This window comes from Pelodiscus sinensis, chromosome 10 (genome assembly GCF_052426305.1).
Source record: "Pelodiscus sinensis isolate ZL-2025 chromosome 10, ASM5242630v1, whole genome shotgun sequence".
Taxonomy (NCBI): Eukaryota; Metazoa; Chordata; order Testudines; family Trionychidae; genus Pelodiscus; species Pelodiscus sinensis.
The window spans coordinates 3,557,124-3,583,750 of NC_143061.1; the positions used below are offsets into that span (position 1 = coordinate 3,557,124).

At 52.1% G+C, this 26,627-nt stretch overlaps 1 protein-coding gene across 4 annotated transcripts in view; it reads right to left on the bottom strand.

Annotated features, from left to right (window-relative positions):
- The window catches only part of TPRG1 (tumor protein p63 regulated 1), a 61,020-nt gene that overhangs the window by 17,461 nt on the left and 16,932 nt on the right, over nucleotides 1-26,627 (bottom strand). For all 4 annotated transcript variants that reach the window (XM_089780701.1, XM_075938249.2, XM_075938245.2 and 1 more), the window contains 3 exons: nucleotides 25,857-26,063; nucleotides 19,280-19,371; nucleotides 12,910-13,086 (listed from right to left, as the gene is read on the bottom strand). In XM_089780701.1, coding sequence (XP_089636827.1) covers nucleotides 12,910-13,086; nucleotides 19,280-19,371; nucleotides 25,857-26,012 — 425 coding nt within the window. In that variant the 5' untranslated portion in view covers nucleotides 26,013-26,063. The remainder of the gene's footprint in view (nucleotides 1-12,909; nucleotides 13,087-19,279; nucleotides 19,372-25,856; nucleotides 26,064-26,627) is intronic.

Here is a 26,627-nt window from a genome sequence, read left to right on the forward strand (position 1 = left end):
GGAGTCACTGTGGAGAATTCTCTGAAAACACCCACGCCGTGTGCAGCCGCAGTCCAAAAAGCAATCAGAATGTTGAGATTTATTAGGAAAGAAATAGCTAACAAGACAGAAAAGATCATATCACCTCTCTATACATCCACGGTATACGTGGGCCTTCAACAATCCACACAGATCTCGCCACTCCACCTCAAAATAGCCATGTTGCAATTGGGAAAGGTACAACCACGTGAGGAGAGATGAGTAAAGCTGAGACTTTTCAGCTTGGAAAAGAGATGCCTAAAATGGGATATGATAGAGGGCTATAAGATCATGACAGGTGTGGAGAAAGTAAAATGTCATTTACTCCTCATAACACAAGAACTTGGGGTCACCAAATGTAATTCATAGGTAGTAGGAATAAAGCAAACCAAAGGAAGTATTTTACAGTCAACCTGTGGAACTCCTTGCCAGAGGATGCTATGATGGCCAGGACTTTAACAGGGTTCAAAAACCAGCTAGATCATTTCATAGAGGTTAGGTCCAACAATGGCTTTTAGCTAGAATGGGCAGGGATGGTGTGCCTAGTCTCTGTTTGCCAGAACCTTAATTTCTATAAGCAATAGCAGAGTCTCCAAACAGATCAAGAGCCAAACAATCTTTTTTGTGGTCTCTTAAAGCAGATCTCAAGCTTCTCCACAGACTCAGCTCTATCCTCCGACTAAACACAGATGCAGGCTAGAACATTAGATGCAACAATGTGTCACATGTTCCTCTTATTGCATCCTTCTAGACAACAGAAAAACAGCAATTCACAAGGACCCCCTTTTAGGCCATGTACATAAAATTGAAGATCATTAGCCCTTTAGTTGTGAGATTAAACAATACGCAAAGTTTACATTTAATAGCTAAAATTAAGGGTGTGTGTGGGGGAGGGCGCACTGGCAAGAGCAGAGCTAGCGTGTGTGTGAGTGTGAGTGTGAGTGTGCGTATGTGTGTCTGCCCACCTGCACTGGAAGTCACAGCTCCCAGCAGCTGTGGGGACATAGCGAGAGGGTGAGAAGGGAAACAGAGACACAGGAAGGCTAACCGATTCACCATGGTTACCCAGTGGCTGAGGTGGGACCCAGGCTGGTGGACTGGATACTAGGTTATGCAGCCGCTCTAGGAATTACTCTACCTCATTCATTTCACCCCGGGCACTGGGAAACCCTCAGACGGAAAGAACCTTGGCTAGATTGAAACCAAATCTGGACCACGATCCAATAGGTTCCATCTTCCCTAACAGATCATAGAACCATAGGGCTGGAAGAGACCTCAGGAGTCGTCAAGTCCAGCCCCCTGCCCAAGGCAGGACCAATCCCAACTAAATCAACCCAGACAGGGCTGTGTCAAGCCGAGACTGAAACACCCCTAGGGATGGAGTTTCCACCACCTCCCTTCCTGGTCTTTGTATGGTTGAGGGGAAAGAAACTGTTACAGTCGCTCCTCCGTTAGAAATGCTTCCAAACAGGGCCGTCGACATCAGCACCAATGTTCATGAAACTCATGCCCAAAGCATTCGACTCCATGCGGGCGTGGGCACTGCAAAGCTTCCTTTTTATTGTGTGGCTAGGCTCCTTTTCATTAGGACAATAGCAGGGAGCCACAAAAATTCCACACGTATGGCCTCAGCCCCTGCAACCGGCCTGGACACGCCGGGCGTCAGTCGTAAAACTTACAGGGAACTTTGGCTGGAGTGCAGCTGGGTAGCGTGGGCAGGACTCTCCCTCTCCTTCAGACACAGCAAACAGGAATTCTCCTCAGGGCGGCCGCAATTCCTCCTCCCCCTCGGCCAAGAGGGAAGGAACCCTTCGTTGAGTGGATCGAGGTGTTGCATGAAAGAGAAAGGTCAGTTCTGTGTGGACCTGCCTGAGAAATCAAACAGGGATTTTGGAAAGGGTTTCCCTCAGGCACCTGGGAGAAACTCAGGGGAATAGTTGTTTATTACATCAGCTGCTGCACATACTCCCTCATAGCCTCGCTCTCACTCCTCTCTCGCTCGCTCCCTCCTACCAATATTCTTCTTTCATGTGGCTTAAAAGCAGCTCGTTAGATGATCAAGGCAGGTCAGGCAGCTCCACTGATGGCGTAGAGGGGTTGGCGGACGTCCGCCCGTTGGGATCCGTGACTGGGTGTTCCACAGTTCTGAAGTCCGTTTCTGCAGCCCCGGAGAGCCCCGTGTCTCGCTCTCCGCTGACGGAGCCGCTAGGTGCGTCAGCTGCGGGATGGGCTTCCTCGTGGACCATGTTTTCCATGAAACTCACGAGCCACGTGGTTGCGCGGCTGGGTCCTCAACGAGGTCTGCATTTGGGATGTTGGCACCCTTCAACTTCTTCTCCATTGGTCTTCCAGGGAAGGCGATAACCTCGCAGTGGTATTCCCGGTGTAAGGCACAACCAGCTGAACGTTGCTCAGGGAAGTCCTGGACTGACCAGTTACACAAATACCACCTCCTCCTCCTCCTCCTCCTCCTCTCTCACACTCACTCAGAGGTGGGGGAAGAGTTGGACGCAAGCTTTTGAGGGAAATCAAAGCAAGATCAATCATTTTGGAGTTCAGACCTAGATTCTCCAGTGAGCCACGCCACATGCACCATCAGTGGCTAACCCTCCACAGGAGTCTCCCACCCTGTTGTGCAGGGGCCTCCTCTAGCACTGGGAGACGGTCCAGGCGTCGCGGCTCATTCAGCCCACGATCTCAGCTGAGGTTTACAACATGACACTGGCTGGTGACAGGGGGATTGGCACCATGAATCCCAGAATCCCAGAGCTGGAAGAGACCTCAGGAGTCATTGAGTCCAACCCCCTGCCCAAAGCAGGACCAACCCCTGCCCTTGTCGAACCTCATCAGATTTCTTTTGGCCCAATCCTCCCATTTGTCTAGGTCACTCTGGACCCTGTCCCTGCCCTCCAGCGTGTCTACCCTCCCCCTAGCTTAGTGTCATCCGCAAACTTGCTGGGGGTGCAATCCATCCCCTCAGCCAGGTCATTCATAAAGAAGTTGAACAAAACCGGCCCTAGAACTGATCCTTGAAACCGACCGCCAACCTGACATCGAGCTGTTGGGCCCGACAATCTAGCCAGCTTTCTATCCACCTGACAGTCCATTTCTCCAATCCATACTCCCTTCACCTGCTGGCAAGAATACTGTGGGAGACCGTATCAAAAGCCTTGCTAAAGTCAAGGTCTGTCACATCCACCGACTTCCCCATGTCCACAGAGCCACTTACCTCATTGTAGAAGCTAATCAGATTGGTCAGGCAGGACTGGCCTGTGGTGAATCCATGTTGACTATTTCTGATCACTTTTCCCTCTTCCAAGTGCTTCAAAATGGATTCCTTGAGGATCCCCTCCATGACTTTTCCGGGGACTGAGGTGAGGCTGACTGGTCTGTAGTTCCCTGCTTTGTCCTTCTTCCCTTTTTTAAAGATGGGCACTACATTTGCCTTTTTCCAATCATCCAGGATCTGTCCCGATCTCGATGAGTTTTCAAAGATAATGGACAAAGGTTCTGCAATGATATTTGCCAACTCCCTCAGTACCCTCGGATGCATTAAATCCGGATCCATGAATTTGTGTATGTCCAGCTTTTCTAACTAGTTCTTAACCTGTTCTTTCCCCACCGAGGGCTGCCCACCTCCTTCCCATACTGCATTGCCTAGAGCAGTAGACCTTGTCCATGAAGACAGAGGCAAAGAAAGCATTGAGTATTTCAGCTTTTCCCACATCATCTCTCACTAGGTTACCTCCCTCATCCAGCAAGGGCCCCACACCCTCTCTGATCACCCTCTTATTGCTAACATGCCTGTAGAAACCTTTCTTATTCCCCTTCCCATCCCTTGCCAGCTGCAATTCCAATTGCGCTTTCACCTTCCTGATCACTCCCCTGCATTCTCGAGCAATAGATTTATACCCCTCCCTAGTCATCCGTCCAAGTTTCCACTTCTTGTAAGTTTCCTTTTTGTGTTTAAGCTCGCCAAGGATTTCCCCGGTAAACCAATCTGGTCGCCTGCCATATTTATAGAGGGCTGCTCCAGCATTCCACTCCAGAGGCAGCTCCCTTTCTGAGGTTGGTATATTTAGCATTTTGGGCTTTTGTCCTGTTCCCCTTTGGGTATGTCTACACTACAGAGGTTTTTTCGGAAAAACAACAGGTTTTTTTTTTCAGAAAAACTTCAATTACATCTACACTGCAATCATGTTCTTTTGAAAGAACACAGGGGCTTTTCCGACATTGGTGATCCTCACTCTACAAGGACGAAGCCCTTTTCCGAAAGAGCCAGGAGAATGGGCATGCAAGTGCCGATAGACCTCTGCCTTCTCCTGGCCTGGGGGCAGTTTGCATCCGGCACCATCCAGCAGGAACAAGGGGTGTTCTGCTCCATCCACATGGCCTAGCGAGGTCGGGCAGAGGTTGAGACTCCAGGGAAAGCCAGAGGCCGCTCGGACCCATGGATCTCATCCCCTCTCTGAGCTCCAGCTGCCGGCCTGCTCCCGCTGCCTCATTGCGCTTGATGGGCTGGACTGATCCCAGAGAACAATAACATTGGAGTCCGGGCTGCGTGTAGCTGATTGAAAAGGGAGGCGAGGACTTAGGAGTCACTCTACGGGAGTTGGGTGGAAAACTCACAAGTCAGCTTCATTTTCACCTTCAATGCCGGGCACTTTAAAAACATACATGGGGGGGGGGGGGACAGGGATTGTTCCCTTGCCCCCAGCTCAGGTTGTAGCGTCTGATGGCCACGTGGCACAGATTTAACTGGCACCACTAGGTCCACAGTAGGGCAGAATCAGGCCTGCAGCGCCCACCCCCCACCATGTAGCTGGTCAATGCATGACAAGGTGCAGCCTCGACCTATCCCCACCCCTACCAGTTTGGGGCACCGTGTACCCCAGGGGTGGGAGAAAACAGGGAGCAGTCTCTATACTCCACATTGGCAATTCTCTCCCCAGTCCTTATACAGCCGGGCTCTTCCCCGAACACACACACACACGAGAAGGATGGTCTAGTGGTTAAGGCACAGACTTGCAATGTGTCTACACTGGGAGGGGCCCAGAGCTCGGGCTACAGTCTGAGCCCAAATGAACACTCTGCAATTAAACAGCCTCTTAGCTCAAGCACCTGGAGTCTGAGTTGGCTGGCACAGGCCGGCAGCCCCAGGTTTTTAATTGCAGGCTGCCCATATGGGTCACGAGATTTGCGTTGTTAGTCCATCTCTGCTCTGGCTCACTGAGTGCTCTGGGGCAAGCGGTGCCAGTTCACGGTGCCTCAGTTTACCCCGCTGTGTTCACCGGGGATGAGCACACCGACATTCCTTCGGAAGCCCTAGGAGATGTCCGAATGAAAAGCGCTAAATCGCTGCTACTTCTCAAGAAGCTTGCTAGCTTTCCGGCTGCTCTGGGAGCGTCTACCCATGTGCAGTCGGGATCTGTCTATGAAAAACCAAGAGGCAGACACAGCCTGTTGAACTGCGCATCCATCGCCAGGGTTACTGGGTTTCGGATGCCTTCACCTTACATTTTGAAAATTGGCGTTTGGCCCATCTCTCCCTCCCCCACCACTCAAAGAGCTGGGTGAGGCTCTACAAAGGGGGGGCTAGGCAAAGCTCCCTCTAATCTTTTCCATCCATGTGCGGAATATTTTTTCTACGTGCACCGAGGCATGTGCGAATGTGCACCACTAGTAGACACCAAAGCCTGGCGGTGGGTGCCCTGCTAATCAGCTGGGCGGCACTGGAATCCAGGGCTGTGATCCTTCAATACAGGTGCTTTGTGCACTGGGGACCCCCGCTCCAGGGCCCAACGGAGAAGAACATCTGCCATTGCCTCTAGTCCGGGTACTTTTCGGTCCCCTGGGCACTCTCGAGGGAGAGCACACCATTTCTGCAGAGGACGAAAAAAATAAAACTGGCCGAGGTTATGACAGGTTTGGCTCGCTTCCCCTCCTGGGCCTGAAATAACAGGGCTTGTGGCATTTAGTGTACTCCCCCCTCAGGCCTGCCCGCAAATGCCCTGGCAATCCCCGCGTGCGTTCAGCCCTGTCATCGCGCCTCGCTGGGCGTCCGCCGCGGACAGCGCCCCGCCCCGAGAAGACATGGGGAATGCCTGGCTCGCCGCCCCGCAAGGCACGGTCAGCAGCAACTATGAAGGATTCTTTGCCAGCCCCATCAGCTCCGGCATGCGGGGGAACATGATCCCGCCCGGAGCTGAACTCGGCCAGGGCCGAGCGTGGCATGAGCCCTTCTTCGCTCTGATGCCAGGGGGAGTCACGGGGTGGCCACGAGTCTAGGGACTCTGTGGGGGTGGGGGGGAGGACAGCCAAGTCTCTCAGAGCTGCAAAAGGGGGGTGCCAAGTTCATGAACAGAGACGCTGGGCCCCAGCAGGGTTTACTACAGGATCAGGCCCTCTCCTGGCCTCCTGAACTCCCATGAACAGACGAAACAATGAGTCGTCCTGGGACGCCTTAGGCTCCGTCTATACAGAGGCATCGTTTCGGAATAACTCACGTTATTCTGAAATAACATAGTGCGCCATCTACACTGCCAGCCGTTACTTCGACAATGTCAAAATACTGTCGAGCTGGAGGACTTCTTCCTCCGACTCCTGTAACCCTCATTTCACCAGGAGTAAGGGCAGTGGGAGGAATAACACGCTTTCTTCGACTTCCTGCTGTGGAGACAGCGCCGAAAGCCGAATTCGGCCATTTCGACTTCAGCGACGCAACTGACGTCACTCAAGTTGTGTAGCTTAATTCCGGCAGTGCAGATGGACCCCTGCACGGCAGGGCTGAAGTCAAACTAAGCTATGCAACTGAGCCACGTCAATTGTGTAGCTTAAGCCAAAGTAGCTTATTTCAGCTGTAGCTTAAATCGATCAGGAGCAGGATTCAGCTACATTCAAGTGAAGTAAGAGCGTCCACACTGCATTGGTTTAAACTGGATTTGAATCCAACCAGTGCAACTTGCACGTGCAGGCAAGGCCTCTGAAATGTGTGGCGGCAACGTTTTACGGCTTTGCTTCTGCAAATAAACGTGCCCCCTACTGGAGATTCGGATGGGTAGCTCCGCCGTCTTCTTTCAAGTCCTCCTGTCCTAGCTGCTTTTCTATCACTCTCAGCTGGCAGCAAAAAGCATCCGCTGGTCCCGCCAAACAGGCCTCATCTACACTACAGGCTTCTTGCACAAGCTTTTTGTGAAAGATCTTCCACAAAAACTTCTTGCACAAGAGAGCACCCACACTGCAAAAGCGCGTCGGAAAAGTGATGAGCTTTCGCACAAGAGAGCATCCACACTCCATGGACACTCTCTCGCAAGAAAACGCGGATAGCCATTCACACAATGGCCACCAGGGCACCTGTGCTTCTTTCGGTAGGCTGTTTTTATGCAAAAACCCCGTTTCCCGTCCACACACACCTGTTTGCACAAGAGCTCTTGCGCAAAAAGGCTTCTTCCTCATAGAAAGAGGAATAGCTATTGCGCAAAAACTCCTCTCCTTCTGATTTGCTGTATATTTACTTGCGCAAAAATGCACTTGCAGTGTGGATGCGCCGCAAGTTTTTGCTCAAAGCCTCGGCAGTGTAGACACAGCCGCACTGAACAACGGAAAGGTGGAGGGATAACCCCGCAAACCACCAGAGGCGACAGTGATCTCACCAAACCTGAAACCACGGCGAACAGGTCACGTTTTCACTAACCCAAAGCAAACCTGCTTCCCCCCTGCCACCTACTGGTATGAATTGGTGCATGTTGTAAAATTTCCGTGGGGGGCCGGAAAGTCACACATATTGCTGGCAGCCCCTGTGACTTGGAATCAGAAGGCAAAGAACAGATTAACCTCACCCACCCCAACTTTACAGAACTATCCAAACGCCGTGTGAGTCAGCACCAAGAATACACCGATCCCCAACGGCCCTGCTAAATTCCACAGACCATCCCTGGGTGTAAATTACAGCTAAGGAAACAGGAGTGATGACACATTACAGAAGGGGAGAAAGACTATTCCACTCCTTTAGCCTCTCCCTTCTTCGCATTGTAACATTTCTCCTCTGCCCCGTGCCCTGCACGCAGTGCCTTGCACAGGTCAACAGCGTTTGGCAGGAACCGGCGGCCAGCATTTCAGCTGGATTGTTTTCAGAGTGAGAATCCTGCTAACCTAGGAGCGTGATAATTGCACCGCCAAGCCTACGGGGCCGGCGTGGGCTCCCATCTCTGCGAGTGACTCTCAGGAGTAGCTCCACGGGCTACAGCCCCTTGCTGCATTCCTCGAAAGCTGTGCCCGCGACCTCGATGGCCTGAGCTCTTGCTTAGGAAGACAAAGGTCACATGAGCAATGAGCAGGGTGCGCCGGACCCTCTCCTTCAATTTCAGAAGCTAAACCTAGTGGCAGATCAGCTCACCGATTGGCAAAGCCGGGTCGGCAGAGGAAGGGATGGGTCTGGCCTGTTTTTGCCTGGGGGTTATCCATACGCCCTGCTTCTCAGAATTCGTCTCCTGGGCCGGAGTCGCTACTGCTGAAGCAGCAAGGAAAAGGGGTCTGCGAGTGTCAGACCAGCACGGCGTGAGCGGTGATTAGAACAGGCAGAGAAGCGGCATCCCCCTCCCCACCCCCCCGTCAAGAGTAAAACCAATTTCAACCCATGCAACGGTGCTTGAATAACCCCCTGCAGCCTGCCGGAGGACAGCAACAACAGAACACGCACTGCCGAGATCTGATCCACTCCGGATCGGAGGCAGCTTTAAAAGCCAGTGCAGCCAGGTCTTGGCTACCTCGGCTTCCTCCATACGCTGACATGGAGCGGCCTCCTTGGGCCGTGTTCTCAGCTGGTGCACACCGACCGCGGTGCCGATGGGCACCAGGTGAGGGTCTACCCCAAACGCAGTCCAAAAGCAATAGAGCCACGGGAAGGCTGCCAAATCCACTTCCTCCAGCGTCCTGAGGGAGCCAATTAGAAGGCGGGACGGTTATTTTCCTTGAGCCTCGGTGATGTTATTTCTCATAACAACGCGCGCATGTCGCGAATGGGGCGCCGTCCCTCCAACTCGATCTGAAAGCGAGCGAAACGTTACCACCACCCACAGGCACGCACCTCTGCAGTGCCGTGCACGCCACCGGAATGCAGCCACTTCTGGGCTGCAGCAGCACACGGCAACACGGCCACAAGTCCTGCGCGGACCGAGGCGATGCAACCTGCCACCAGAGCGGGGAGAGGACGCCGGGAGCAGGCAGAAAGCCGCAGGCAGGCGTCCTCGCGAAGGGTCCTACCCGAATACGGACGAGCAGAGCAGAGACATTGCAGAGGGCTGGTCGTTTGAGGGGGAGGGGAGCGAGGAAGAGGAGAGGCCGCCACGACTAGCCTCTCTGGGAGGAGGCGCCGCCACCATAGGGAAACCACAGAGCAACAAACGCAGACCCCCTCACACTTCACTGGTCCCCTCACGGCCACACAGGGACCCACCCCAGAGCCACATGCTCCAGTGACACTGCCCCTGCCCCTCCCCCTGGGCTGAGCCCCAATCGCCGGTAGGAGCAGTGAGGGATGCGGCTGCATTCCTGACTCTCTTGCACACTCCAAGCTTCCCCGCCCCAGCCCGCATCTGGTGCAGAACAGAGTCCCTTGCTCTGCAGGGAGTCGGGAGCCGTGCCCCTCACTTCTTCATGCCAGCCTCTCTGCCTACCCTCCCGGGACACAGCCTGAACGACGGACCCCCGGGGGTGTCTGCCACTGGGTGGAGACGAGCAACAACCCCTGCAAAAGACAGGCGCAGCGCTGGGCCGTGGAGCTGTAGGGAGGGCAGGCTCAGGGCAGCCGGCTTCGGGCACCCTCACTGCAGTTAGCCCAGCACGGCCCCAGCAGTGGCTCACTGCTAATCGTCAGACCCTCACGGAGGGTTTGGAGACGCTGTTGCAGAACAAGCCGACAGGATTCTGGGAGGCATTCACAGGAGTGTGGCGAGCACGACACGAGACGTCGTTCTTCCGCTCTACTCTGCGCCGATTAGGCCTCCGTTGGAGTCTTGTGTCCAGTTCTGGGCATCACATTTCAGGAGAGCGGTGGAGAAATTGGAGAAGGCCCAGAGAAGAGCCACAAAAATGATAAAAGGCCGAGAAGACATGAGCTGGGAGGGAAGACTGAAAGAACTGGGCTTGTTTAGTTTGGAAAAGAGAAGACTGAGAGGGGCATGAGAGCAGCTTTCAAGTTCCTAAAAGGCTGTTACAAGGAGGAGGGAGAAAAATTGTTCTCCTTGGACTCTGAGGCTAGGACAAGAAGCAAAGGGCTTAAACTGCAGCAAGGGAGGTTTAGGTTGGACATGAGGAAAAACTTCCTACCTGTCCGGGTGGTTGAGCACTGGAATGAATTTACTGGGGAGGCTGTGGAGTCCCTGACAGGTGTCTGTCCAAGAGCAGGTTGGACAGACACCAGTCAGGGATCACCTAGACGATGCCTGATCCTGACCTGAGGGCAGGGGCCTGGACTTGACCTCACGAGGTCCCTGCCAGTTCTGGTGTTCTAGGATTCTATCTGCGGCAAGCACCGGAAGTGACGGGCAAGCAGAGCTAGCATGTTCAGCGCCCAAACCCAGGTATAGGACCCTCCTCAGACAGTGATGCCGCGTTCCACCAGCTGAGGCCTTGACTCAGAGCAGGGCCCATCGCCTGGCCACAGCCGGCCCCACACGAGAATTGCTACCTCAGGCTCCCTTCATTCTGACCCCCGGCCACGGAAACAGAGACTCCACGCTGCCCCGCCCCAGCCCAAACTCTGCACCAAAGAGGTGAACTCTGGCCTTTGCAAAAGCAACCTCCAAACAGAGGCAGGGAAGGAAAACAGCGCGCGAGGCAACGAGCCACGGGGACCAATGAAACAGGCTGGGGAAGGCCCGGTAATTCCCATGTGCTGGAGCTGGCTGCTCGCAGCAGTCTGAGCAGCCGTTCAGACTAGGCCGTAATTGCTGATCTCCTGGGGCCGAGCGCACTCTCGCTAGCAACAGAGTATGGTTGCAGGGAGGGATGCAGGCTTTATCCCCCCAGCGCTCAGGTCAGAGGGAGCTGCCACTGGGTCCACAGGCTCCTTGAACAGGAGATTAGAGCAGGATTGTTCCCGGCAGGAGGGAAGAGAAGCTTGGAGCATGGCAAGACTCCCTTGCGCTTGGCAGCTAAGAGGCCACCTGCCTTCAGAAAGCCAGCCCGTGGTGGGTGGACAGCTCGGGGGCAGTTGCGAGAGACTAACTCCAAAGTGGGAGGACGGGGGAGTCCAGAGACCTGCCAGCAGAGCTGGGTCCCAAATTCATGGCTCACGTCCGTCGCCATAAGGGGTTTGACCGTGAGAATGCTAGACCACGCCTGAGAGCCACGGTCCATCTCCGCAGCTTCTGCCCTGGGCGAGCGTCGTACTGGACCCAGCTGTGTGCATGTCTGAGCTGTGTGACGAGGGGTTTCGAACTGCTGACATACGAAGAGAGATTAAAAAGACTGGGACTTTTCAGCTTAGAAAAGAGGAGGGTAAAGGGGGAGAAGATAGAGGTCTATAAAATCATGACTGGTGTGTGGAAAAAATGAATAAGGAAAAGTTATTGACTTGTTTCCATAACACAAGAACTAGGGGTCACCAAATGAAATGAATAGGCAGCAGGTTTAAAACTCTGTGCACAGTCAACCTGTGGAACTCCTTGCCAGAGGATGAGGTGCAGACCAGGACTTTAACAGGGTTTAAAAAAGAGCTAGATAGATTCATGGAGGTTAGGTCCATCGATGGCTATTAGCCAGGATGGGCACGGATGGTGTCTCTAGCCTCTGTTTCTCTGGAAATGGGTGACAGGGGAGGGATCACTTGAGGATTCCCTGTTCTGTTTCCTCTCTTTGGGGCATGTGGCCACTGTGGGCAGACAGGACTCTGGGCTGGAGGGAGCTTTGGTCTGACCCAGTGTGGCCGTTCTGATGTTCTGAAGCCAGAGGCGCTAGGGCTATGAACTGCCAAGCCTAGAGATGCCCGGTGAAGCATGGGCTTTGGTACCACAGAGGCTTAGCCCATGTGCATCCGAGGGAGCTCAGAGCACCTGCACGATTGTGAAAGAAAGGCCGCTCTGTAACGTTCTATCCTGCGACAAGGGAGTGCGTGGGTGTGGGTAAGGGTAATGCCCGGGCTTTTGTGGAGAAGGGCCATGAGGCTACAGAGAGGATCGGGGTCTGATCTAATCTTCACTTGCACATGAGGAAGACAAGAAATGGAGGGGCAGTGAAGAGGAGAAGAATAAATGAATATGCATGAGGAGAATGAGGTCCGGCGGGTCTCTCAGTGACGGACACAGATAAAGAACTCAGTGTACGAGACAGGGCAGCCCAGCTCAATCAAGAGAAGAGCCACACAGACCACGTGCCGTAGGGTCAGCACGCCGGCCTGGATTGGTGACTGCCGGCAGAGACACCGGACCCACCGTGCTCGGCGGCTTCTCTGCACAACTGTGTGTGCGCATGCGAGTTCCATTCCTTTTGTGCTTGATCCAATAGTGGCACTGAATAAGCCAGTATAAAGGTAACCCTGGGTTGATCGCCAGTGAAATTTGGTAACGAGCTGGACCTCTCCCCACCCCATACTCCTAGGATGGGATTGGATTGCCTGCCTCCTTTCTCTCCCTCTCCACCCCCATTGGTAACAGCGTCACCCCAAACATCCCAGCATGCTCTACTGTTGGCTCACCCCCGCCACCATGCGCTGCACTGGGTGGGGTCTCCCTTTCAGTGCCCCGGAGAGATCCCAGAACATCAGAGGGAGTCAGGGAACAACAGGGCGACACCAGCTTGCAGCTCTCAAAGTGGCCACAATTCCCTCCCACCACTCACCCCCACCCTGCGCCACACAGCCCACTCCTGCCCTTGGCTGCCGGGGGCACTCACTTGTCCAGAGACCTCTCCGGGAAGGTGAACTGGCCCAGGCAGATACGGTCGATGTAGTTCAGGGGGATCCGCTGCACCTGGAGGCAGGTGAGCATGATGAAGTCGTACTTGCAGACCAGGAGTGTGGCGTCTGTGATCACCACCACACGCTCCCTCTCGTTATTCCAGTGATCTATCCTAGGGGCAAAACAGAGCGGTAAGACACCGACCCTCCAGGCCACTGGGAGCAGAGAAGGGGTTATGCGGATTCCTAAAGATCAGCGCAGGAATCCAACCTTGGTCTGCATAAATCACCCAGCACTGCACTTTGACACGGCCCAGATTTCTCTACACTGGTCCTAAAGTTCCCTCGGTTTTGGAGCAATTTCTGTAGACCCCTGTTGGTTTAATCCCTACTCCGTTCTGAAGGACTGTCCCTCATGGGAAAGCAGAAAGCTGGTTCTTTCTGCTTTGAAATAATAATTATCATTAAAAGAACAGTCTGCTGCCTGGCTTGGAAACCCCAGGGAGCAGCCCGGGACATGTTTGCCATCATTATATCCCCTTCTCCCCCTTCTCTCCCTCGCATCCCCTATTTATTTTGAAACTGGACCATTCATCTGAAGAAGTGGGTTGTGCCCATGAAAGCTCATGATACCATCATGTGCCAGCAATGCCCCTCTGCCATATACATCGGCCAAACTGGACAGTCCCTACGTAAAAGAATAAATGGACACAAAGCAGATATCAGGAATGGCAATATACAAAAACCTGTAGGAGACACTTCAATCTCCTTGGACATACAGTAGCAGATTTTAAAGTAGCCATCCTGCAACAAAAAACCTTCAAAAACAGACTTCAAAGAGAAACAGCAGAGCTACAATTCATCTGCAAATTTGACACTATCAGTTTAGGATTAAACAAAGACTGTGAATGGCTAGCCAAGGACACAAGCAGCTTCTCCTCTCTTGCTGTTCACACCTCCACATCAGCTGCTAGATGTGGGCCTCATCCTCCCTGACTGAACTGACCTCGTTATCTCTGACCTTCTGCTTCATTGCAACTCTTTTCTTATGCCTGTATATTTCAACCTGCCTCTGGAATTTCCACTACGTGCATCTGACGAAGTGGGTCTTTGCCCACGAAAGCTTATGTTCCAATACATCGGTTAGTCTATAAAGTGTCACAGGACATCTCGTTGTTCTTGCAGATTCAGACTAACACAGCTACCCCTCTGATACATGATACCATCGACATGTTTTGTTAGTCTTTAAAGTGCTGCTAGACTATTTGTTGTTTAAGTTTTCCAGTTATAGACTAACTCGGCTACCCCCTCAAGCTTTTTTTACATCTCTTCAGTTGGTTTGCAACCTTTTAAAGGAGGAACTTTAATGTCCAGTAGGTGGCAGTGCAGAAAGATTTTTCCCCTCCCCACTTCTTAAAGTCTCTCCAAAAAGGGACTATATACACACAGTCTCGTAGACAAGATGGACAAACAGAAGAAGGGGTCAAAATCTGGTCTGCTCCTCAGAGGGGTGGCCGTGTTAGTCTGTATCTGCAAAACCAACGAGACGTCCTGTGGCACCTTAGAAAGTAACAGATTTATTTGAGCATCAGCTTCTGTGGGTAAAAACCCACTTTGTCAGAGTATGCATCTGACTAAGTGGATTTTTAAACCCCCCCGAGGGCTGATGCCCAAATAAATCTATTAGTCTTTAAGGTGCCACAGGACTCCTCGTTGGTTTTTATATACACACACCAGTTCATGACTTATTAAGATCTTGCTACATCTGGACCAGGGGGAAAAAAGCCACCAGTGTATTTAGAAAAAAAAAATTCAAGGATCTGTGTCTTGAGAATCTAGTGGGCCATGCTCACGCAATAAAACGTGTTTTGTCTGGCAGGAGGGAACACTTGATCGGAAGGAAGGGCCGAGTGTTTCGAATGCTCAGATCAGAGTTCAGCGCCCCACAGGACTGCCTGTGACTGGTCTGAAGTCCGTACACCGCAATTTGGTGCGTCAGCCACTTTGCAGACTGGCATGGAAAAGGTCTCGTCGCCCAACCGTGTCCGTCTGCGGCGGAGCTAATGTTTGTAGCAGACGCTCTTTCTAGCATCCACTAAAGACGAGTTTTGAAAAAAATCCAGGCTGGGCTCTCCCTGGACTATAACCACCAGAGGCAGGTCTCAGCAGAGGAGAATTTAAGCAGCCAAGTTACCCTGTGCTGCCACCCAATGGCAACAGTGAGCCACAAAACCCTCGGCCAGGAGAAGTTGGCTGCAAGGAGCTGACTTGCATTTATCTACTTGCTGGTACTGAGCCAGGCCTGGGAGCCTCCAATTGAGTTTTGGGAGATGGGGAGAAGGGGGGTGTTAAGTCCATGCGGAGGGACTAAAACAGACTCGACCTAGTCTGCTCTGTTTGGATGATCACCATGGTAGCGGCGAGCCTGAGGCTGAGGAAACATGCACACACCTAAAAACCCCAATACACGCAGGCGTGTCTGCTCTCAGCTCTCGGGAGCTCTGTAGCAGACAGGCAGAGCCATCCCGTCCACAGGGCCCTGCAGCAGCCGCCCCAATCATCCTATGGACGGGAGGGACCCGGGACGGGTGCTATGGGGCCTAGCACAGGGTGTCAGCAGGCCTTGCCTCCCTACCCCATATCTACCACATGGCCTAGCAGCCTGCTCCATCCCGCCGCGCCACCCTCTCCCGGCCTGCTGAGCACAGCTCCTCAGCGGCAACAGAAAGCTCCAGCACCACAGAGACGTGGGGTACAACAGGCAGGAAGGGGGGTAGGGTGGGGCTTCTGCCACCCCACCCATGTGGCGAATATGGGGTAGCAGCAGGAGTCACCCTTCTGTGCCAGACCCCTGTAATCCCCTGGCCTGCCTTGCTCAGGGAAGGGGACAAGGCGATGGGACAGGGACGAAGTTTGGGGAAGGGGTGGGGCAGAGCAGGCCCTGTGGCGGGGGCTTTGCCCTGGGCCCTGCGTCCCCCTCGGGACAGGTCTACCGACAGGTCCCCCGCTCTGGGGCAATTCCGATTATTGAGGTGTCTGGATAAAGTGACAGAATCAACCCGGCCTGGCCAGACCCACTTTTAAAGCCGCTTATCGAAGCCTCAGGCAGGCCTGGCACAAACCGTTTGCCTCGAGGCCTTGCAGCAGGACACGCAAGGAGCTCCGTCCCTTTAGCTTCTGGAAGAGAAGGCTCTGGGGTACTGTAGCAGGTTCCGGCATGGCCTCAGCCCCCCGGCCGCGTCACACTCTGCGTGATCACAAGTCCCATTCCGGGGTAACAGGGGCCCATCCCCATGCCCTTTGAAGAGTCTCTCATTTCAATGCCGTTCCCTCCGTTTGCTGCCTCCCTCTGAACCAGAGCAGGGCCCCCTGGAGACGAGTCTTTGGCCCTTAGCACAGGGCTTTATCTTCAATTCCATCAGCCTCTCAACTGCTTTCCACTCTGAGCTGTCCCTGGTTCTGCAGCCAGCTCCCCCACTCCCCTCCCCTCCACCTTCTCCCTTCCAGATCTGGCCTGCAACTGAGCTGCCTCTAGTCTTGCAGGGCCTTTTGTAGTCTCTCCTGGCTCCTGATTGGCTGGTTTCTTCCTAGCCACTCTAGCGGCCTGGAAGACTTCTCTATGGTCCTTTTGGCTTGAGGGCCTAGCCCCGTTACAGGTGTCTATAAACACCTGTAGCAAGAGAGAGTATGGGATGTTGAAAGGCTCTGGGGCCTAACAGACAGAGGCATAACAGCAGTGGCTAGAAGCTCAAAGTCAAACTGCAAATGCGATGTAGAATATAGATTCTCAATGTGCTGGCCAGTTAACTATGGACACAACTTACCTAGGGGTTGGATGACTTTTCCCATCAGTTGAATTTGTTGCATCAAAAGCAGGCGTCTGTCCGAAATACACACTCTAGCTCCGCCACAAATGACAGGGAGCAAGGAAGCAATCAAGGGGGTGACGCTTTCTGGCTCGTGTTACACAGGAGGTCAGACTAGATGATTACTGTGGTCCTTGCCGGCCTTAGAGAATGACCATCTACCGTGCATCACCTCCCTACGGGCCCTGGGAGGCTGCGGAACACCAGGGCAGCCATCCGCTCAGGGCACAAGTTTCCACTGCAGGGAGCTCGTAGGAAAGCAATGCATGGTTGAGATCCGAGCCACGCACCCGCTGCACATGCCCCCTGGCCACAGGAGGTGCCCCCCGCAGTGATGTGTCCGAGGGACGAAGGAAAGCAGATGGGCACGCGCAGCAGCAAGCAGGGGTCGCAGGGTTAGAAGAGAGCCATTCGGCATCACCCCCATGGCACGGGCCTCAGAAGCATTTGGTGCTAAATGAAAGGGAGAGCGGAACAAGGCACCGGAGGAAGCAGCCGCGCAGCAGTTCAGCCCCGCTGGGAGCAAAGTGGTATGAGTCGTGCTCCATCTCAGAAACGGGAGGAGGTGACCCCCTTTGGCAGTCCTGGCAGGAGAGGACAGGCAGGAGAAGAACGGCAGCCACTCATCACCAATGTGCCCTGCAAGCAAAGCTTGAAATGCCACCACGCCCCCCAGCTTACAGGGCACACTGGCCCCAACTCTGTAAACCCAGAGGCAAGGTCGGGTTCCAGGTTTAGAAAGGGCCTTTGACTGGTCAGATAAGTGGCCGGTGATTAAATATAAATCCAGAGCTGGAATTTCCAAAGCCACCTAAAGATTCCTAGATTCTAAGACCATTATTCCCTAGAAGCTGGGTGCTTGTGCAGACGCTCAGGAGAAATGCCAGTGCCGCCCAGTGGATTAACAGAGCACACACAGCTAGGTTTGTGTTTCTCTGGGTGGTGCACATCTACACATGCTGTGGTGCACATAAAAATTATTCCCCACATGAGTGGAAAAAATCTGCACATGAATGGAAAAAATGAGAGGGAACATTGTCTACGGCCAGAAAGGATCAGCCAATCATGCGCAAATGGGACAACCCCAGAATAAAAAAATATCTAGTCGTGTTATAAGCATGATCAGCAACGGAGACTCCACCCCAACACTTGGGAAACTATTCTAATGGAGCTTGGTTGCCCTCATTTTAATGCGCGCCAGGAACACCAGCATGTGGAAATTGAGACTCCTGTCTTTCGAAGGCATGCACATAGGGTGTCTTGAAATCTCACACACCTGCCAGCCCCAGCACTGCTGAAGTAGCTTAAAAGTCTCACAGGGAGAGCCATGTTAGTCTGTCACTTTAAAAATGACAAGTAGTCCTGTGGCACCTCAGAGGGTGTCTCCACTGCACCAGAAGCTCGAAATAAGCTACGCAAATTGAGTAGTTTATTTAAAGTCAATTTCAAAATATTTCACATTCTTTGGCTACACAGTTCCAAATTTCAAAATAACCCGCTATTCCAAAACGTCCCTTACTCCTTTATGGAATTAAGTTTACAGGAATGTCAGAATAGCAAGCCCATTATATTTTGAAATAACGGGCTTGCTGTTAAGATGCGGAATAGCTATTTCTGGATACCTCTGGTATCCCAAAATAGCACTGCAGTGTAGATCATGAGCTTTTGTGGGCAAAATCCACTTCTTCAGATAAGCTGGAATGGAAACAACAGGAACCCAGAATTTATAACAGAAAAAGAAAGGGGAAAAAATAGTACCTGTCAATTGTAGGACTGATGCTAATGAGGCTAATTAAGTGCAAGTGTCCCATACTTAGCTTTTGATGTAAAAATGAGGTGTTAAAGGCAGGGGAGACTGGCTTTTATAATGTGATATCCAATTAGTGTCTTTGTTCAAGTCCAGCAAAACAGTGTCAATTTGCAGACCAATGTCAATTCAGCACTCTCTAATTGGCTGGTGAAATTCCTTTGTCCACTTTTAAATCCATGATTGAGTATCCAGGCAGGTTAAAATGTCCCCCTCCACACACTCAGGTTTCTGTGTGTGTGACCATTCCCAATGTCTGACTTGTGTTTCATAGGTGGGGAAACTGAGGCACGGAGCCAAGCTGTGACTTGCCCAAGGTCACCCAGTAGATCAGTGGCAGTGCACTATACACTGGATCGTACTGGAGCTAATGGAATAAATGACACTTCTACAGCACTTGCCAGTGACATAATCTGCCCAACACTCCCAAACATATCATTGAGAGTAAGAGATTCTGCACAGCTCCTTATACCACTATACAGGAGGCACAGGCCTACTAGGTTCTGCGCCTAGAGGTCGTCTCCCTACAGTTTCCCTTTCCAGCTTGCTACTGGCTGGTGTCTCTACAAGCAGAGCCCAGAGAGTTTAACCTGACCACGGTCACTATGTGATCCCCCCTTCCCGCCTATTGGCGGTTTCTCTCTCTCAGCCCCTAAGAGAGCCACCAACTCGTGCAAGATCATGACTACTCACTCCGTCAAAAGCCAGAAGCTCTGAGCAGTTTCCCCCGAATTTTCGACCACATGGGTTTTTAGATCTTCTATGGCTTGGTCAAATGCTCCAGGCTAGAAAGAAAAGATGGTAAGATCCATGTGATAGAAATCGCAGCTCAAACACACACTGACTGGGGGAATGATTCACAGCATGGCTTCCAAGCAGTATTTATTTGGGAATGACTCAGTCACCTGCCCTCTGTCGGCCTGCTGGAAGGGTGGGGACATCTCCCTGACCTCTCACTGGGTTCATCTTACATGCACCAGCTAATTATGATGCAAGTGAATGGCGGGCCCTGAGCCTCGCGGGCCCAAGTCAGGCAAACCAGAGCCGGATCCGACCCACGGGCTCAGCCTGGTGGGAGAAGGAAATGACTGTGTGCTGCCGTTCCCTCCTCCCCTCAGCTGACACAGCAATGCACTGCCTGGAGGCTTTTCCCCCATGACTCTGATTGGCCATAATAGTGGCCAATAGGAGCAGCAGGGGGCGAGGCCTGGGAGCACCGGGGGGACATGGTGCCATGTGCGCCCGCCATAGTAGCACCAGATAAGCGCCCTCCCTCCCCCCCCCACACACACACAGCCCAGACCCTGCATTGCCGAACCCGCTCCGGCACCCTATCTCCCATTCACACCCCCCACCCCAAGCCCACTCCCCGGCAACCCCCTGCCACAGAGTGAACCCCTCATTTTTGGCCCCACCCCAGAGCTTGGAGGGGACCCACAAAAATCTACTAGCCCAGGCTCCCCTAGGCTCTGTGAAGGGAATGTGGGGAAGTGTCTATTTGGGGGTCAGCGGCTCCCAACCCAAAAAAGTTCCTCACTCCTGTCTTAGAGGGTCCACCGTGAGGTGACAACTAGACCTGCTCTGGAGAAACAATATTGTTCAAACCAGAACGGAGCTTTCAGAACAACATAAGTAACCGCCTAGATGCCGGTGGAGAGAATCCAAGATGGCCGCTGGGGTCTGGGCAGTCCCATGGGCTGATGCAAAGTCTTCTGTACTCATGGAAGAACAGCACAGTTCAGTCGATTCGTCCCTGCATGTCCGTCTGGGTGAATCCACTGACTTCAGTGATGCCACTTCACTTCAAAAAATTCCTAACTGTCAGGGTGGTCAAATATTGGAATAAATTGCCAAGGGAGGTGGTGGAATCTCCCTCTCTGGAGATATTTAAGAACAGGTTAGATAGACATCTGTCAGGGATGGTGTAGACGGAGCTTGGTCCTGCCTTGAGGGCGGGGGGCTGGACTCGATGACCTCTCGAGGTCCCTTCCAGTCCTATGATTCTATGATTCTATCTTTTTTGGGTCAGGAGCCTCTGACCCATGGGAAAAAAAAATCAGTCAGTGGCTGCGCACAAGTGAGAAGCCAAAAAAAACCCCAAGTCCTCACTGACGTGGCCCCTGACGGAGAAGGAGAAAGATGCTGCCCACATCTTCCTCGCACACCAGAGCCCAGGTTAGTAGGTTTTATGTGCTTCGGTCCCTCAGGAGGCACAGGGCTCCCCAGTGCTAAGAGGGGAGCCCTGGACTTCTGGGGCCAGATCAGCCCCCGGGCCTAAGGTTCCCCTCACTTGTTCTAAAACAAACACGAAACTGCCACTTTCACGTGGTTTCAATAGAAGCCCATAAACCCGCCCTGGTCCACGTGAAAAGTCCCCGAACGTCACAAACCTAAGCTGTGCTTCACACGCTACCAGGAGAACCTGGCATGGATCTGCTTCCCCTAACTTGCTTTCTTCTCAGCTTTCATTTTACTGCAGTGATCGCCTAGCTCTGAAGGGCTGTGTCCTTTTGGAAAGGGGACAAGAAGCAATGGGCTGAAATTGCAGCAAGGGAGGTTGACATTGGACATTAGGAAAAACTTCCTGGCTGTCCGGGTGGTGAAACACGGGAATAAATTGCCTGGGGATGTTGTGGAATCTCCATCTCTGGGGATATTTAAGAGCAGGTTGGACAGACATCTGTCAGGAATGGTCTAGATGGTGCTTGGTCCTGCCATGAGGGCAGGGGACTGGACTTGATGCCTTTTCGGGGTCCCTTCCAGTTCTAGTGTTCTGTGATTCTACGAAAGGCAGCAGGCCGGGGAATCAGAAAGGACAGGAGTCTGGTGCAATTGAGCTTGACTGACAAAGCCAGGGGGTCCTTCTCCCAACAGTGCCTGATCCTGCAAGGTACTTGGCGCCCGCACCCCGCAAGTGGCTTTCCAGGATCAGGCTCCAAGAATCTGATTCAAATCCCAGTGAAGTCAATGGGAATCTTGCAATGAGCAAGTGCCCAGGCAGTGATCAATTTGTAATGAAAGACATGCTGGGGCTCAAGCCACGTTTTTACATTCACAATGGAAGCAGCCAAGCCATAGAGATCTATTGGCATTGGGAAAGGGTCAGAGAAGGGCAACAAAAATGAGGAGGGGTTTGGAACGAATCCCATATGAGGAGAGATTAAAAAGACTTGGACTTTTCAGCTTGGAAAAGAGGAGACTGGGGGGAGGGGCATATGATAGAGGTCTATAAAATCATGACTGGTGTGGAAAAAGTGAATAAGGAAAAGTTATTGAATGATTCCCACAATGTAAGAACTAGGGGTCACCCAATGAAATGAATAGGCAGCAAGTTTAAAATAAACCAAAGGAAGTTTTTCTTCACTCAGTGCACAGTCAACCTGTGGAACTCCTTGCCAGAGGATGTGATGAAGCCTAGGACTTTAACAGGGTTCAAAAAAGAGCTAGATAGATTCATAGAGGTTAGGTCTATCAATGACTATTAGCCAGGATGGGTAAAAATGGTGTCCTAGCCTCTGTTTCTCTGGAGGTAGGTGACGGGGGAGGGATTACATGAGCATTCCCTGTTGTGTTCCCTCTCTCTGGGGCATCTGGCATGGCCACTGTCGGCAGACAGGACACTGGGGTTGATGGACCTTTGGTCTGACCCAGTGTGGCCATTCTGATGTTCTTAAGCCAGACGCACCAGAGCTATGAAATGCCAAGCCTAGAGATGCCCGGTGAAGCATGGGCTTTGGTACCACAGAGGCTTAGCCCATGTGTATCCAAGGGAGCTTAGAGCATCCGCACGATTCTGAAAGAAAGGCCGCTCAAGAAGGCAGCATGGGAAGCCAGCTTGATTTCGGACCAGGGAGAGGCTCCCACATCCAGCACCACGCCTGATTCAGACGTCTCCGGGTGGGAGCAGGGAGGGGCGTTAAGAGCACGCACAGAAACCTGGTGCGGATAGATGCCGGCTTGAATTCTTACAAGCAACTGTCGCGGAGCACGATGGGGTGCCCGGAGGCGGCTTATGAAACTCCTGCTGCCCTCAGTAGAAAAGCTAGAAAAAGGCAACTGTGCAGCAGTAATTAAAGAGCAAATGATCAAATGGGTTTAGCTCCTTTCGTCCGTGTATAAGTTCCATTCTTAAGGTGAAATGTAGAGACTCTCCCCCGCCTTCGAGTATTCTGGCCCGAGGATCGCCATCTGAGGGGGGCTGACCATGGAGCTGAAGAGGTAGTTGTTGCTTTTGGGACATGCTGCTTTGGCTCAGCCGCCCCGACTGCATCGCAGCATAGCTCGAGCGATTAGCCCTGAGTGCTACTTTTCCACCCAGGAAGACTCTGCATTATCCAGGCATGCAAATTAAGGGCTCAGTTAAACCTGGAGGGAGCTTAAAAGGCTCCGCACCTCCAAGAGCTGCTTAGGATCAGAGCCTAGCACCAAACGAGCTAAACTAATGGGTCGGAGAGGGCCAGAGAGTATGTGCTCACAGACTGGCTTTGTCTACACTACAAGTGTTTGCAGCAGAGAGTATGCTAATGACAGACTCGTTAGCATGAGTCGCGATGTCATTCGCATATTTTCTGCTGATGCTTTTTGCGCAAGGGGTTTTTGTGCAAAAAGAAGCAGTGTAGCCACTTCCGTTTTGTGCAAAAGGGGTTTTTTTGGCGCAACATCCGTATGCCTCTCTGGGACTTTTGGTCTGACCCAGTATGGCCAGGAAAGGCATAAAGATCTTGTGCAAAAAAGGGGGTTTTGCGCAAAACGGAAGTGGCTACACTGCTTCTTTTTGCACAAAAACCCCTTGCGCAAACAGCAGCGGCAGAAAAATATGCGAATGACATCACGACTCATGCTAACGAGTCTGTCATTAGCATACTCTCTGCTGCAAAAACCTTGTAGAGTAGACAAAGCCACTTTGTATCTACTCCCATGAAGGAAAGGGCTTATCAGCCCCTGGAGTAGGTGCTGCCGGCATCAGTGCACAATAGTTTTCCGACATTTTCTCTGGGTCGCAGTGGGTGCCTGTGTAACCCACACACCTGCTGGGTGTGGGTCACTGTTGCACCTATTGGCAGCAGGGCAATTTACAGGAAGAAGAATGAGACTGCTCTACAGCTTTAGCTCCCCGCCAGCTGGCTTTTGGCTCATGCACAAAGCTCCAGAGGTCCCCGGTTCGAGCCGCCTGTCGGCATTCCACCAGGACTCCAGGGTGATGGGCACTCCACCAGTACAATCAATTAGATGGAGGACGCCTCTCCTTTGGCAATTTGCTCCCATTTCAGCAAGACTGGTTGCTGCACCAATCATATCTCAAGTGTAGAACAGCAAAGGGACGCTTGGCACTGATGCAGATGACCCAGGGTCAGACAGGGACTAGCTACTTCAGTACAAACTGTGGGGTTGCCTGTGAGGAGCTCTGGCTGCCGACTGACGGAGCTGAGGCAAATTCTCACATTAGACAAGACTGTTAACTGGATACAGGCCTCTCTCAAACGATTTTGTTGGTTATTGGAAAAGGTTCAGAAAAGGGCAACAAAAATGATTGGGGGTTTGTAACAGGTGCAATGTGAAAAGATTAAAATGACTGGGACTTTTCAGCTTAGAAAAAAGGAGACTAAGGGCAGGATAGGATAGAGGTCTATAAAATCACGACCTGTGTGGAAAAAGTAAATAAGGAAAAGTTATTTACCTGTTTCCATAACATAAGAACTAGGGGGTCACAAAATGAAATGAACAGGCAGCAGGTTTAAAACAAACAACAAAAGGAAGTTTTTCTTCACACAGTGCACAGTCAACCTGTGGAACTCCTTGCCAGAGGACGTTGTGAAGAGTTAAGACTTTAACAGGGTTCAAAAAAGAACTAGATGGAGGTTGGGTCCATCAATGGCTATTAGCCAGGATGGGTAGGAATGGTGTCCTTAGTCTCTGTTGTCTGGAAGTGGGCGACCGGGGAGGGATCACGTGAAGATTACCTGTTGTGTTCCCTCCCTCTGGGGCATGTGGTATTGGCCACTGTTGGCAGACAGGTTACTGAGCTAGATGGACCTTTGGTCTGACCCAGTGTGGCCGTTCTTATGTTCTTGTCCTTGAGGAGGCACAGAATTGGTTACATCAAATTACACCCCATATTGTACTCTCCAAACTTGGAGTAGAGTAGAGTAGCATGGACATGAGTAGGAGAAAAACTTTTATTTTCTATATTAGTGATACTTTTGTTGTATACTTCGCCAAGTTATTTTGAAGTCGAAATAGATTATTAATATCATTGTAGAAATTAGTTCAAATTATTTGATTTAGAATTACTATAGGAATAGATTTAGATGTTTATGGTTATTTTGTGGTTGGTTTTAAAGTAGATATTATAATATAGTGGGGAAATGCATTTTTTCTTGAAGTTTTGTTTGCATCCCTTGTTCTTGTTTTTGTTCTGTGGGGGAGTAAGGAATGTGCGAGCGAGATGGGTGAAGACTACCACTGCACCAGAATACTGAACAACGACGAACTAGTAGGCAGAACAAAAGAGGGCAGATTGGCAACTCACGACACGGAGGGAAAGGGCGAGCATTTATCGATTGGGACAAGAGATTGGTGATCCAAACCAGCTTCGCCTGGCAGAACAAAGAAGAGAAGGAGCAAGGACAACAACCGGAGTAACAGTCACCCATCTGAAAAACAGCCTGACAATGTAAAACTCACTGATCCTGATGGAGAAGAACCATTATAAAAGGAGGACGGCTTTCTCATAAGAGCCAAGTTTGTTCTGCCTGTATTGGACTGGAACCTCAGGTTGGGCCGAAGCGAACCTGGTTCCTCCCTCACACTTAGCCTACTTGGCCACCAGGCTAATGCGAGCCGCAGACTGGTAACTATACCATCAGTGGCAGGAGTGAATGCCTGTGCATGTGTGTGTGTCTGTCTGTGTAAGCGTATGCTAACTGATTTGCCACTGTATTCTCAATAAACATGGCGTATTGCCTTTTCCCCCATAAAGATCCCGTGTGCTTCTTATGAGCATAACTCATGTGCAGGGCAGCCCGTGAGCACAGGTTATGGACTGTGGAGGTCCAGGTGGAAATCAGACATGCCTGGAAGAGATTAGGGTTTTTTCCCAGCACACCTAAATGATAGAGGGTCTGACTCGACTTGTAGGCACAGATGGGTAGATCACACCAGATCCTCTTGCCAATATGGGGACTGAACATCCAGGAGGAAAGCTTTAGAGCCAAACGGTTCTGGGGACAGTCCATAAACTAAAGGATGCCAAAGGGTGAGGTTTGCTTACCCTGGTAACAAAGAATTTCCTCATCGCATTCTGCTGGGTGTAAAGTTTTGGGAAGAGAGTAGACGTGGACGACACAGACGGGGTCCCCGTGCCTACGCTTGGGTTGGCCTCCGGTGCGTTCCCGCCACCAGCTTTTCTTTCGCCCGTCTCTTCCATTTGCACCGTCTGTAGCTCCAGGTTGTGCTCACTGTCAGACGTTTCCGCCACCTGAAAATCAAGCAAAACAAAACCACCAGAATGTGGAGGTCACAGAATCATCAGGTTAGAAGAGTTACCTAGTCCAGCTTCAGGTCCAGTTCCTGCCGTTGGTCCCAGCTTCCCACCAGAGCCTGCACCCCCTCTGGGGCTGCTCTGTACCACTCCAGGCTGCTTGCCAGACTTCCCTGTCCCAGAGATGATCCCAGAGCCGGCAGCCTGCCGACGTGGTGGGGGTGACTGAGGGCCTGGAGCCCGGGGCTCTTTAAATCACCGCCAGAGTGCTGTGCAGTGTGGTCTGCACAGTGCCGAGGGCTGGCAGCCCCACCCCTTTGGCCCAAGGCTCCGCCCCTTCCACCCAAGGCTCCGTCCCTTCCAGGAATCCAGAGCCATTCCTACCTACATACCTTGCCCTGTGACTCTATTGGCACTCCTGCAGGGCCAGCTCATCCCAGTCTCTAGTCCTGGAGGGTGACCGCAGCATGAGTTCCTCACTCCTACTACGGATCTTCTAGTTTGAAAACCTCCCTCTGTCGACAGTCGTCTCCCTCCCCCCTCCCCAGCTTCTCTTCCTCG